The following is a 15,116-nucleotide window of genomic DNA, read 5'->3' on the forward strand; positions in this document are numbered from 1 at the left end:
TTCTGTTGAACTTTGCCGATGTTCAAACTTTCAGAGTGTTTGATTCTGGAAGTAGTGAAGAACAGACTCTGGAAATTCGGTCGAACCTTTTCCGATGTTAAAACTTTCGAAGTGCTCGACTTTATAAACAGGTTCGTATGCATTCGAGTGTGTGTGTGGGGTGTGTTTGTGCTCGGGAATGTATCAGAACGGGGTTTTTACGTTGTTGGCCTTTTGACCTAGGCCTGACTCAGAGTGCTTCATATTCTACGTGAAAGGAAAAGATCGTGTGTCCCGGGACCGAGAACTTGAAAAGCAAAACGGTTCCTTTTTCTGCATCGAAAAAAAACCCGGCTGTACATCCGTTTGACATTACCCAATATTGAATCTTTTCATGTTCTAACATTTTTTCTATTCTTCCCAAAAAAGGGTGAGCTTTTTTCGGCGCGTTAGGACAAACATCAGCCATGTTGTAAGATCGCACACGTTGTTCTAAGTACAGAGTATTATAAAACCTAGAGGGATGCTCGACTTTTATAAGCAGGTTCGTATGCATGCGTTGTCTGTACGTGCACGTGTGTGTTTGTGCGTGTGTGTGTGTGTGTCATATTTTTGTTTGGATGTGGGATACACATGGCCGTACCATGTATGGTAACGTTTCTGTCACGAATGGATGGGAACCAGATTTAACATAACTATATATATTTTTATGACCTACCACAGAGTGTTAGAAAGAACATGTGTGCAACGTGTGTGGGGTGGAAAACACATGGCCGCACCATGTATGGTAACGAATGGATGTGAACCAGATTTAACATAACTATATATATTTTTATGACCTACCACAGAGCGTTAGAAGGACCATGTGTGCAACGTGTGTGGGGCGGAAAACACATGGCCGTACCAGGTATGAGAACATATGTGTCTGGAATGCATGGGAATCAGATTTAACATAACTATACATATTTTTATGACCTACCACAGAGTGTTAGAAGGACCATGTGTGCAACGTGTGTGGGGTGGAAAACACATGGCCGTACCAGGTATGGTAACGAATGGATGTGATCCAGATTTAACATAACTATATATATTTTTTATGACCTACCACAGAGTGTTAGAAAGAATATGTTTGCAACGTGTGTGGGGTGGAAAACACATGGCCGTACCAGGTATGGTAACGAATGGATGTGATCCAGATTTAACATAACTATATATATTTTTATGACCTACCACAGAGTGTTAGAAAGAACATGTGTGCAACGTGTGTGGGGTGGAAAACACATGGCCGCACCATGTATGGTAACGAATGGATGTGATCCAGATTTAACATAACTATAAATATTTTTATGATCATGACCTTTGATCTAGATATAGAGAGTTAGAATGTGTATCTTTTTGACCTTTGACCTATACCTGTCAAAACTAAGGTTACAATATATACCAACTATTTCTCTCTTATGGGAACAGGAATACCCACTCCATCATACCGAGGGAATGGCCTGTTTAAAAAATACCCAAGCCTGAGGGTCACTGCAAGACACTTGAGCCTGGGGTGGAATGAATATCCAGGCTGTAATAACGAATGAATGTGTGTGGCTTAGACCACCCTGCAGCCGCACACATATCCTGCAAGGATACCCCTTTGGACAAAGCTTTCGAGGAGGCGACCGCCTTAGTGGAATGAGCTCTTATGCCCAGAGGTGTGGTGAGACCGCTCGCCTCGTAAGCCATAGAGATTGCTTCCACTATCCAATTCGAGATGCGCTGCTTTGACACAGCATCACCTTTACTGTCGCCGCCAAAGCAGACCAGCAGCTGCTCCGACTTACGCCACTGGCCGGAGCTGTGGACGTAAGTACAGAGAGCCCTTACTGGACACAACAGGTGCATCCAGGAAGGCCTTGGCTAATCCTGGGGCAAAGTCAAGGCAGGAAGGGGCAACAGAGAGAGCTTGTAGATCTCCCACTTTCTTGAGAAATATCAGGGCCAGTAGGAGAGCTACCTTTAGAGTCAGAAGCTTCTCGGAGGCTGACTCAAGGGCTCAAATGGGGCCCCTGACAGACCTTCCAGGACCACAGAAAGGTCCCAGGAAGGTATGCGCGGCCTGCAGATGGGCCTCAGCTGTCTGACACCATGCATGAACCTCGAAGTTAGAGGATGTTGCCCCACAGAGGCTCCATCAACAGGGGCATGGCTGGCCGAAACGGCGGCCATGTAAACCCTGATTGTAGAAGGAGCCAACCCTGCTGAGGAACGTTCTTGTAAGCACTCTGGGACTGTAGCTATTGCGCAGTTCACTGGGTCTAGCTGACGTTCCTCACACCACAAGACAAAAAGCCGCCACTTGAGCACATACAATTTCCTTGTGGTTGGTGCTCTAGCGTTTAACATGGTCTCTACAACCTCAGTCGTGAGACCAGAGGCTATGAGCTGGTGCCCCTCAGGGGCCATACCCACAGTTTCCATAGTTCTGGCTGAGGGTGATAAATCAGTCCTCCGGCTTGAGAGAGTAGGATGGGAATCTCCCAAGGAGTGCCATCGAGCAGGGAAATTATCTCTGAGAACCATATTCGAGCTGGCCAATAAGGTGCTACTAGCAGTAGACGTAGACGGTCTTAGCGAACTCTCGCTAGAACTTGTGGGAGCAGAGCGATCGGGGGGAAAGCATATAGCCGTGACCTCGGCCACGTGTGCACCATGGCGTCCAGCCCCAATGGTGCGGGAGGAGTGAGGGCGAACCACAGCGGGCAGTGTGTTGTCTCCTCAGAGGCGAACACATCCACTTCCGCTTGTCCGAACCTCCGCCATATGGACTCCATCACTTGTGGATGGAGCCTCCAACCCCTGGGCCTCAGCCCCTGCCTCGACAGGATATCTGCCCCTACATTCCGGCTGCCCAGAATGTACATTGCACTCACTGACAAGAACTTTCCCTCTGCCCAGAGAAGGATTAGTTGTGCCTGCCTGAACAGGGGGCATGGACATAACCCTCCCTGGTGGTCAATATATGAGACCACCACTGTGTTGTCTGACACAACTAGCACATGGTGACCTCTCAACTGAGGAAGAAAGAATTTCAGTGCTAGGAATATGGCCCGCATCTCTAGGCGATTTATATGCCACTCCAGATGAGGGCTGCTCCAAAGACTGTGAGCTGGACAGCCATTAAAGACTGCACCCCAGCCCGTGAGGGACGCGTCTGTCATTACCGTCTTGCGGTAAGGAGACTCCCCTAGAGTGTGACCCGAGGCTAGAAATTGCAGGCACCTCCAAATACTCAGAGCACGTAGGCATTGCCGCATGACACTGATTACTCTCAGAGGTTTCATCCTCGGATGAAACCCCCGACTTTTCAGCCACCACTGAAACGGTCTCATGTGCAATAGGCCCAATGGTATGATGTTGGCTGCTGTTGCCGTAAGCCCCAACAGTCTCTCGTAGAGACTGGAGGGGATGCCCAGACCTAGCTTTATCTTGCTCAAAGTTGATAGGTTCGATCCTACACGTGTTGGGGATAGAAACGCCCTCATCGTAGTAGAATCCCATATAACACCTAGAAAAGTTGTCATCTGCACTGGAGAAAGCATACTTTTCTTGAGGTTCAACATGAGCCCCAAGCTCCTTATGTGGGTGAGAATAACATCTCGATGTTGAGCCGCCTGTTCCCTGGATTGTGCTAGAATTAACCAGTCGTCCAGGTAGTTCAGTACACGGATGCCCTGGAGTCGCAAGGGAGCCAGAGCAGCATCCATGCACTTTGTGAAGGTGTGAGGGGATAAAGCTAGCCCGAAGGGAAGAACCCGAAATTGGTATGTGTTGTCTCCAAACGCAAACCTCAGGAACTTCCTGTGACTGGGCAATATTCCTATGTGGAAATATGCATCTTTCAGATCTATCGTCACAAACCAGTCCTCGGACTGAATCTGTGGCACGATAAGTTTGAGCGTCAGCATCTTGAACCTGTATGTCCAAAGAGTACGGTTCAGATGATGCAGATCTAAAATTGGCTGCATACTCCCATCTTTTTTGCGGACCAGGAAATAACGGCTGTAAAAACCTCCCTCCCTTAGGGAACGGGGTACAAGTTCTATGGCCCCTTTGTCCAAAAGGGAACTTACTTCCTGCACTAACATTGGGCTCTGCTCTGTGCTGACAACTGTGGTGAGCACACCTCTGAACCGGGGGGGTCAAGCTCTGAACTGGACCCGGTAACCCTTTTCTATGGTAGACAGAACCCATGGAGACACATTTGGCAGTAGTTTCCACGCTGCCAAATGGTCTTTCAGTGAAGTTAGCTTTTCCACATTTTGTTGGAGGGAAAGCATCAGATTTCTGTCTCCCTGTGACAGCTCGCTGACCAGAGAAGGCTGAAAACGTGGGATGGCTTTGGCCAGGGCAGGCCCTATAGTAGCACTGGGGGCTAACTGCCCTAACAACCTCATGATCCCTGATACGTCCCTCCGTGGCCCATCAGGACCGTTCCTTCCTAGCCTGCTTTGCTTTTATGATCATTCTTATATCAGGCCTCTTAGCAGGCTGCGGCTGTGGCTGCCCGGTCCCCCTGGCTTTCTGCAGGGGGAGGCGGGCCGCCACACTCACCTTCTGTGCCTCCCTTGCACTAGCGCTAGGCCGTGCTCCACTCGTGGAGGCCCGGGCGAACTCGACACAACGGGGAAGGAACCGGCTGGGCTGAACGCCGCCGTTTGCTGTTTTGCCCTGCGAAACCTGTCGGCGATGGCATTAACCGCGCCGCTAAACAGGCCGGAAGGTTTAACAGGGGCGTTCAGCAAGGAGACCTTATCTTTGTCTCCCATCCCTGAGAGGTTGAGCCATAGGTGCCTCTCCGCCACAACCAGGCTACCCATTGAACGGCCAATATGACGGGCCGTTTGTTTGGTCGCCCGGAGAGATAAATCTGTGGCGCAGCTCTGCCTCTGCCTCAGGCCCAATTCCCTCCCCAGTATCGAGCTCCCTCAGCAGGTCTGCTTGGTAGGCCTGCAACACTGCCATTGTATGCAGTGACCCAAAAGCAAGACTCGCTGCCGCATAGGCTTTACCCACCAACGCTGAGGTGGTCTTACATGGCTTAGAAGGTAAAGTTGGCCACCCTAAATTACCTGCCGCTGATGGAGAGAGGTGGCTCGCAAGCGCCTCCTCCACCTTTTGGCATCGCTACATAGCCGTGCTGCTCACTCCCCATGACAGCTGAGTAATCAGACGTCGCGGGGTTATAAACATGGCTAGTGTATGGTGTTCTCCAGAAGCGTGATATCTCATCATGCACTTCCGGAAAAAAGGTGTGAGGGAGATTTATATTTATTTTCACTGGAGAGGAAGCACTCATCCAGCCTGCTATGAGCCACTTCCTCTTCGCCAGGCCAGTCTATATTCAACTTTTCAACCGCCCTAGTGATCACCTCAAGCAGCTCTTTATACGCTTGAGAGCTGCTGTCGGTTTTTGGTGCAGTGGCACCCTCTACCGACTCCTCGGAGTCAGCGAGGGTGTTTTGGCTTTCCATAGGGGAAGGAGGAGTCGCGACGCGAGCTCCAAAGTCAGGCAGAGAGCCAGACCCGGAAGACAGAGCAAGAGATAGAGCAGCGCTCATCTCTGGCTCCTCTTCCAAATCCATACGAGAATCCCACGACCTTAGCCCAGATCCGCGAGGCTCTGAAACCCAACTCCCTTCGGACAAGAAAAGAACGAGCCGAGAGCGTAGTTGCCTAATCGTGAAATGTTCACAATGCTGATAGTCAGACCCCTCAAGGGCTGCTGTAGCATGCTTTACGCCCAAACACTTCACACAGAAAGCGTGTCCGTCTCCTCCTGTGATGAAACGGGAGCAAGGCGTAACACACTTTCGGAAATCTTTCTCGCTCGTTATTTCCCTCTCTTTTCTTTTTGCTAAAAAAGGGATAGAAAAATTTAGAGATTTTGAGAAAATATACAGTAGAAATGAAGTGTTTTTTGTCACACAAACAACAGACATGCATCTCGCTGAAGATAATAAGGCTGGCGGTGTGGTTCACAGGTGCCATATATATATTATGCTACGCGCTTAATTGCCACATCACCTGATCATGGCAGGCCTATAAGTAGAGGCATGATTTAACACAACCTTCAGATACCGGTCATGCGCGCAAGGTGCTCCCATACTGTTATGCTAAATGCAACGTCGAAGTTCCCTTTGAAAGGGAACCTGATTTGCAATGGGGGTTCAATAATTTTGATTGCAACAGTCATATTGGTTCTCCTGATTTGTTGTTACCATAGTATCTGAAGCACTAACTGTTCTCTTCCGGAAAGGGGGCGGGTAGCAGAAGCTCATTTGTATTTAAATAGACACACGAAAACAGCATGTTTTTGCTTCCACCGAAAAAGGGGCATTTACAGCATGGTCTAATAAATGATCTGTGGGGTATTTTGAGCTGAAACTTCACAGACACATTCTGGGGATACCTGAGACTTATATTACATATTGTAGAAAGGGTCAAAATAGGTCTCTTTTAAGATTAGCTAACAAGATTAGCTAATGTCTGGACTGTATTTCTGATCAATCTAATGTTATTTTAAATGAAAAATAAGTTAATTTATTTCAAAAACAAGGCAATTTCTGATTGATTTCAAACATTAGTGAATATAAAGGTTTGAATGTTAGTGTATCTGCAGTATTTGTATTATGAAAGTATTTGGAACAGCAAAGCCATTGATATTGTTTTTGCTATAGACTGAAGACATTTGGGTTGGAGATCAAAAGATGAATATGAGATGATAGCTCAGAATTTTAGCTTTCATTTGTTGATACAGTCAGGTGAAAAAATAAGTACACCCCAGGAAAAAGCCTTTGCAAGACGACAGTGTGCTAGTGATCATATAGGCAAAGACCAGGCCTTTTGGAATAATGTGCTCTGGATAGACGAATCAAAGTTGTTTGGCCAAAGTAACAGCAGTAACATGTTTGGCACAGACCAAATGCAGCTTTTCAGGAGAAGCGCCACATACTAACTGTGAAGGATGGTGGTGGAAATGTTATGGTTTGGGGTTGCTTAGCTGCAAACTGTCAGGGACTGGGCAGCTTGCGTTCAATGATTCAACTATGAATTCGGCATCATATCAAAGAGTGCTTGAAGGTAATGTGAACCTTTAAACAGGATAATGATCCTAAGCACACTAGCAAATCCACCAAGGAATTGCTCAAAAAGAAGAAATGGAAGGTTATAGAATGGCCTACTTAAAGCCTGGATTTGAATCCCATTGAAATGTTGTGGGTGGGATTTGAAACGGACAGTACATGAAAGAAAACCCTCAAACCCTGATCAAGTTCCCCTGTTTTCTCAGCTTTCTCCCATTCTGCTATAAAAATCTGCTGTTTGATTAGAGTTGGACCTAAACTCTGCAGGACAGTGGACCTCAGGGGCCAGATTTGAAGAACCGTGATCTATCATGCTGTTCATATCACGTTATTTTACAAGTCAACTGTGTCATAAACAGTGTCAGTGTAGTGTTGTTTCTTGTGTGAAAAAGCAGTAAGTGACTACAGCTCAGAAGTTCTTCATATCTGTCCCATGCGGTCCACTGTTCTGCAGATTTTAGCTACAACCCTAATTAAACACACCTGAATAAGCTAACCAAGGTCTTCAGGATTACTGGAAAGTTACAGGCAGGTAGGTTTGGAGGTTGGAGCTAAACTCTGAAGATTTGAAGAACGCTGTGATAGACCATGCTTCACTGTTGCCAATATCAAATATAATAACATTTTAGGCCTCATTGGCAAGCACAGGCTATTGTATGTAAATCATTAACACAATTATTGTAAAATAGTGTTCATTTTTTTTATTCGTTACATCTGTTCATTTCTCAAATTGCATGAATAAAGTAGGCTTTGCCCAGATTGCTACTAGCCCTAGCTTTGCAAGCAGTGGAGTCTCAACCTCAATATTTTTACAGCAGAATGCTACTGTAGACTTATTTCTGTGAAAATTTCAGGTTCATATCTGGTCCACCACCAGAGATCTTCAACCTAAAAATTAAGGGAATTTTAAAAATTGCATTTTCTCGCCCCCATAAAAAAATAACTAGAGATGTATAACCTGAAATGTTCTGCATGCACACTATACTTACCTAGTGTAGGTACCCCCTAAAAAAATTAAGACTGAGACTCGAACCCTTCCCATTATAAATTTTGAAGGGTTTTGAGCATTATATTATATTATGAATTGAGCATTATATTTGGACAAGGAACAAGAGGACTAAGGACTTAAGGAACAAGAATTTGCAAAATGTTGATATGTGTTTATATACAGTATCTCACAAAAGTGAGTACACCCCTCACATTTTTGTAAATACTTGATTATATCTTTTAATGTGACAACACTGAAGAAATTACACTTTGCTACAATGTAAAATAGTGAGTGTACAGCTTGTATAACAGTGTAAATTTGCTGTCCCCTCAAAATAACTCAACACACAGCCATTAATGTCTAAACCACTGGCAACAAAAGTGAGTACACCCCTAAGTGAAAATGTCCAAATTGAGCCCAAAGCGTCAATATTTTGTGTCCACCATTATTTTCCAGCACTGCCTTAATCCTCTTGGGCATGGAGTTCACCAGAGCTTCACAGGTTGCCACTGGAGTCCTCTTCCACTCCTCCATGATGACATCACGGAGATGGTGGATGTTAGAGACCTTGTGCTCCTCCACCTTCCGTTTGAGGATGACCCACAGATGCTCAATAGGGTTTAGGTCTGGAGACATGCTTGGCCAGTCCATCACCTTCACCCTCAGCTTCTTTAGCAAGGCAGTGGTCATCTTGGACATGTGTTTGGGGTCATTATCATGTTGGAATACTGCCCTGCGGCCCAGCCTCTGCTTCAGTATGTCACAGTATATGTTGGCATTCATGGTTCCCTCAATTAACTATAGCTCCCCAGTGCCGGCAGCACTCATGCAGCCCCAGACCATGACATTCCCACCACCATGCTTGACTGTAGGCAAGACACACTTGTCTATGTACGCCTCACCTGGTTGCCCCACCCCTTCAACCTCTGCAGCAATGCTGGCAGCACTCATACGTCTATTTCCCAAAGACAACCCTTGGATATGATGCTGAGCACATGCATTCAACTTATTTGGTCGACCATGGCGAGGCCTGTTCTGAGTGGAACCTGTCCTGTTAAACCGCTGTATGGTCTTGGCCAACATGCTGCAGCTCAGTGTCAGGGTCTTGGCAATCTTCTTATAGCCTAGGCCATCTTTATGTAGAGCAACAATTCTTTTTTTTCAGATCCTCAGAGAGTTCTTTGCCATGAGGTGCCATGTTGAACTTCCAGTGAGCAGTATGAGGGAGTGTGAGAGCGATGACACCAAATTTAACACACCTGCTCCCCACTCACACCTGAGACCTTGTAACACTAACAAGTCACATGACACTGGGGAGGGAAAATGGCTAATTGGGCCCAATTTGGACATTTTCACTTAGGGGTGTACTCACTTTTGTTGCCAGTGGTTTAGACATTAATAGCTGTGTGTGGAGTTATTTTGAGGGGACAGCAAATTTACACTGTTAAACAAGCTGTACACTCACTACTTCACATTGTATCAAAGTGCCATTTCTTCAGTGTTGTCACATGAAAAGATATAATCAGATATTTACAAAAATGTGAGGGGTGTACTCACTTTTGTGAGATACTGTAAGTCTGTGTAACTTGTAATGTGCTCTAGAGATCAGTTTTTCTTCCAGGACTATCCTGAACCAAGATATTGAAGTTGTATAACCAAAATTTATGTGTGCCATGACACGAAGATCGCAATCATAGTTAAACCAAGTGAAATAAAAAAAAAATGGTGCTTTTACAATGCCAATACATAGAGGTAATCACTCCAAAAATTAGAGAAATTAAAAAGCAACCTGTGATGGAACACTTGTGATGGAATGACCCAGAGTAGATTAATTGAGATTTAGTACATTCAGAGCTATTAATTGTTTAAATAGTTAGTCTAACAGGACACACCTGGGCAACAAGAAACACCTGTTGGTCCAATGTGCCAATATTCTTGATCACTTGAAAACGGATGGGTTTAAGGAAAATTGTTTTATGTTGTTTAACACATCTAGATGTAAATGTCAGGAAATGAAAGCTGAAATTCTGATATGTTGTCATATTCATCTTTTGATCTCAAACTCAAATGTCTTTGCCGTGTATAGCGAAAACGAAAGAATTGGCCTTGCCGTTCCAATACTTTCAAAGGGGACAGTATACTATACTGCCAAAAGTTATATAACCACCTAATGGAGATTTCAGATGAGGTGTTAGTTTTTGCCTTATATATTTGCAATGACGTTCCTCTTTTCTTTTCTTCTTTCCTTTCATTTGTAAGCTGTTGTAAAAAAGCAGTAGAACACTCAAATTTGTGACGTTTTTGAATAGCACACTCCCGCTTGTGTTCAATCGGTCACATGCTACAGAGCCAATAGTTTGTTTAAAGTAAACTTATTTTATCCATACCAATTTTTTATTGAAAATTAATGATGCTAGAAATGCTGATCTAATACATTTATAACTTTGTGAAGTTTTTCTTTAGTTGATGTCACTTATTGGAAAAAAAATATCATGATTTTACACACAGCATCTTCGCTCCATGGAGGTAAGAAGGAGGAGTAATAGTAATAAGGAAGGTGGGCCTATGCTGAATGACAGCAGTGTGTCCCATAAAAGGCTGAGACACAGTTCTGGAAGCTTCTGTAGTTCCACATTGGACCACAGTCTATACCCTAAGGTTGGTCTCTCATGTGTACTCTGTATAAATTTTTGTATCATAAATCTTTTTGTTATTATTTTGCATACTTTTGTTATTTAAATATGCATGTTCTCCATTGTTTTTGTAAAAGCATATAACTTATTGAGTGCGGAATAAAAAAAGGCAGTAGGTGGATTAGCTACTCCCAAAATTGTCACTAGTTGTGTGCAAATGTGTGCGTGGAGCCCTGCTATGGAGTGGCGTGCCCTCCATGGAGTATTCCGACCTTGCTCACAATGTTCCCATGATAGGCTCCAGATCCACACTGACCAGGATAAAGCTGTTACTGAAGGTGAATGAATTATTTGATTGAAAGTTCATATACAGGTAAATTATTTGTATGTGAAGACTATTTTGAAATACCTAATGGTCATAAGAAAATGCATTTGGAATTGAAGTATCATCATAAAGACATTCCACTAATCATCTGACGGGTCCAGAGAAGTCCAGTAACAGTGAGATATACTGTAACTCATACATTGTGCTATACATGAATAATATTATATGTTTTGTATCAAACATGATACCACATTCTCTTTGTATTGTTTGTGTCCTATAGTCCCATCTTCCCCTGTCTCAGAGTACCAGCTGTGGTAACATGCCCCCTCATGCTCTCTCACTCACCTCAAGAGACTTAGACACACGCTGCCTGCTCAAGGGTCAGACACTTCACTTTGCACTCCACTGGCATATCCCATCTATTCCTTTAATTCTGAAGCCCTCTTTTTTCCTTTTGTTTGTGTGTTTGTCTCTCAGTTGGTAACCCGTATTTGAATGACGGCAGGCAAAGGCTGAGTGAGATAAGCAGCAGGACTGTATCTGAGTCAAATGTCTACTTGAAAACCTTTCACCACTTGGAAAATGGTGCCAAGTTTGATACCATCAGTGTGGAGAGTTCAGATAGCTTGGAGACAAGCATCTCAGCCTGTTCTCCTGACAACATCTCCAGGTGGGATTGCCTCAGTACAAAATCCCAATGAATACAAGAAAATTGGCTGTGCAGGTTAGCTGGCTATAATTGCATATAAAAACCTTAAGAAACATAAGGAGCAATGATTATTATCAGGCTAAATAATTATTTAGGATATTCATTATCTAATTTTTCTTAGTTACAGTCTTAAGATGGTAAGAGTTGTGGAGTTTGAGAATTTTACTGCTGAAGACAGAATTACGGTCTTCTTTCCTGTCTGCTTTTCTGAAATTTTAACTGCACTCCACTCAAACCAGCCCATATATGGTTTGTCTAAATGGAACCTGGGAGGCCCAGTAAGTACTGCCTGTAACAACCAGCATTGCTACCTGCTTGTAAACAGGCATTGAATCTGATGGTCACATTGCATCAACCCAAACTGATTCTTAAGATAAGGGACAAAACATGTTTTAGAAGTTAGTTTACATTTTTTAATACTACATTAATTAGAAATTGATATATTTGTAGACAAAGGTCTCAGCTAATGAACCATGTAAGGGAACAGGTTTTTATGAAAATTATTTTTTCTAAAAATGGACATTTATTTACTTCATAACTTAGTGTCAACTCCATCAGACACACTGAAAAGCATGTAATTTTAATTTCATCCATCCAGTAAGAATGTAAAATTATCTAATAATGGTGTTCAGTAAAGGATACATTCTGTGATAAAATACATTCTCTACATTTTTTTCTGTTTTCATACTATTATGAAAAATCCAATTCCTAAAATCCTTAATGCTCTACCCTCCTTTTTAATAGTAAGCATATATAACAAATCATCTTAGGCAAACAAGACATCAGTCCATGTAGTTCAGTCAGTTGTAATTAATAACACAATAAATTGAAACAAAGAATAAAATTTCTTTCAAAATGAACAAAAACCTTCATCTGACAGTGATGACAAAGAACCAACTGAGGTTACAATAGATTAAGTACTAAAAATATTTTTTTCAAACAACTGATTGACAAGACAACAAATTAAGAGAACTTAAGTAATTTTTTATATTTAATTTAATTCATCAATTTAATTTTGTAATTTTATTATCATTGGGTTCCAGAATCCTTCTACTGCCTTTCTCTTTGTACAGTAGCAGTATGTCTCATTCTGGGTCTCTGGTGTCTCACTGGCCAAACAGAAGAGGCTTGTGTTAGGTTCAGTATAATAGTAAGCATTATGTGACATCTTGTAGTAACAACAGAAATCTTCTCAATTCTATAGGAATACAAGGGATCTGCAGCCTGTTTTATCAATTACCTACCTGAATGGCTGCTTCTGAAGATCTCTGATACCTCTGCTCCCTATAATTCAATTCAACAGATTTGTCTCACTTTTTTGTCTTGAACCCTTTTCTTCCACCTTTGTCTTTCCTTCTCTAAAATCTCCATTCTGCGTTTCTGTTTAATTACTCTCTTCTCTTTCTTTTATACTCCCAACAACATTAGAATAATTCCCCATATTCAAAAAATAACATGACTATATAAAGTTTTTGTGAGCAATTGTCAACTCAGTCTGCTTCCAAGTCAACTCCCGCAGACATAAAACCTGACTGAGTTGACAAAATTGAATATTTTTCCATCTTAACCATGTGTTGTACAGTGGAACAATTTAGTTTTTTTCCTCTCAGTTGAAGCTGCCTCAGTAAGCATAAATAAAATGCCAAAATGTATCCACAATTATAGACAGAAATTATCACAATGGGAAGATGGCGTTGATTTTAAAGCTGTGACCACAGAGACTTAAACACTGTTTGCTTAAAATATATTAAAAATAAAAACAACAACAACAAAAAAAAAGCTTGCCAGACCATGCATCCTACTGTTGCATCAACCATGAGCAGGAAGTGGGAAAGGGGTCTTCAGAGTTATAGCTGACCATGACATTGCATGATTTATTCAAGATTATAAAAAAAAATGACGCAAAGTAAGGACACAACTTAGATCATCAGTTTTTTATGGAAAATATAATTTAAGATTTACTTTTTATATTGTTTGATGTTTTACAGAACTCTGCCCTTCATTTGAAATTTATTGCATTTTTAAGCAGTTTGTTTGGCAGTTTGATATTGTGACAGTCACATAGTGGAGGCGAAGGCAGATGCAAGTGCAGATAAGGTTTTAATAAAGACCAAAACAAAAACAATCTCACAAAAAAAAACCCAAAAAAGACACACACTATGACCCTGTGGCAAAACATTAAGGCAAAGAATACACATAAACCAAAGACCTAACACAGCAACAAAGAAAGAGAAACGTAAGACAAGGACACACACCCACACACACACAATTCAGGTGCAGGTGGTCATGTGACAGTGATGCAGAGGTGCACTGGCTGCTGGGAACTGAAGTCTAGAGTTCCTTCTCTGATACGTGACAGGTGGCGAATATAGATGCAAGTGCAGATAATACATTTTTAATAAAGCAACAAAGACACAAAAAAACACTATGACTTTATGGCGAAACACTAAGGCAAAGAACACACATAAACCAAAGCCCTAAACATGGCAACAAAGACAACAGCAAAGAAAGACAAATGTAGGACAAGAAGTACAGTGAAAATTGTGGCTATATACACAGTGCTTGTTAATAGGAATGTGATTCAGGTGTAGGTGGTCATGTGACAGTAATGCAGTGGTGCAGTGGCTGCTGGGAACTGAAGTCCAGAGTTCCTTCTCTGATACATGACAGTGACCTCTTGCTGAGGACAGGTTAAATTACATGCTTCCCAAGTATAGAGCATGCATTTAGAATAAATGTTTATTAATCAATTATAAGCAATAAATGCCCAGAGTATACAGATTACCTTTAGATTGAACTTTTTAAGAAATTTTATGAATTTCTTAATTTTTAACATAAATGGGACTTGTATGTAGGACATGTTTTGTCCCTTATCTCAAGAATCAGTGCCCTATAAACTCCCAGGACCTGTCCCAATGTCCAGAGTTACTATTAGTTTCTATTAGTTTTACTGTGTCTGTATAATTTATGTAAGGAATAATTGATGACGTGCCATTGAATTGATTGGATGCTACACCTCGGGTGTGCATTATTTTTCTAATAATGCAACAGACCAGAGTCAATTATTCAGCTTATACCATAGTTACCACACCTCAAAACATGGATCAGATTTTTTATTTCATGACATTTGTCAGGTATTTATCCTTAAAAAGCTATTTTGTGTAGAACTAATTTCTTGCACATCCCATCTCAAGCCTCCATTGCTAATTCCTAACATCATTTCATAACTAGTAATGGAGGCTTGAGCCATTGATATGCACTTATTGGAGAGAGAGAGAGAATTAGTTTACAGTTGTTTTTTTTTTTTCAAGCTAATAATATGAAAATAGAATAAATAAATAAATAAATAAAT

General features: G+C 42.3%; 1 protein-coding gene across 5 annotated transcripts in view; it reads left to right on the forward strand.

Moving 5' to 3' along the window:
* Window positions 1–15,116, forward strand: part of phldb2a (pleckstrin homology-like domain, family B, member 2a) — an 87,700-nt gene that overhangs the window by 55,889 nt on the left and 16,695 nt on the right. For all 5 annotated transcript variants that reach the window (XM_053645424.1, XM_053645422.1, XM_053645419.1 and 2 more), the window contains 3 exons: window positions 10,606–10,755; window positions 11,336–11,435; window positions 11,533–11,725. In XM_053645424.1, the coding sequence (XP_053501399.1) occupies window positions 10,606–10,755; window positions 11,336–11,435; window positions 11,533–11,725 (443 nt within the window). The remainder of the gene's footprint in view (window positions 1–10,605; window positions 10,756–11,335; window positions 11,436–11,532; window positions 11,726–15,116) is intronic.

This window comes from Ictalurus furcatus, chromosome 16 (genome assembly GCF_023375685.1).
Source record: "Ictalurus furcatus strain D&B chromosome 16, Billie_1.0, whole genome shotgun sequence".
NCBI lineage: Eukaryota > Metazoa > Chordata > Actinopteri > Siluriformes > Ictaluridae > Ictalurus > Ictalurus furcatus.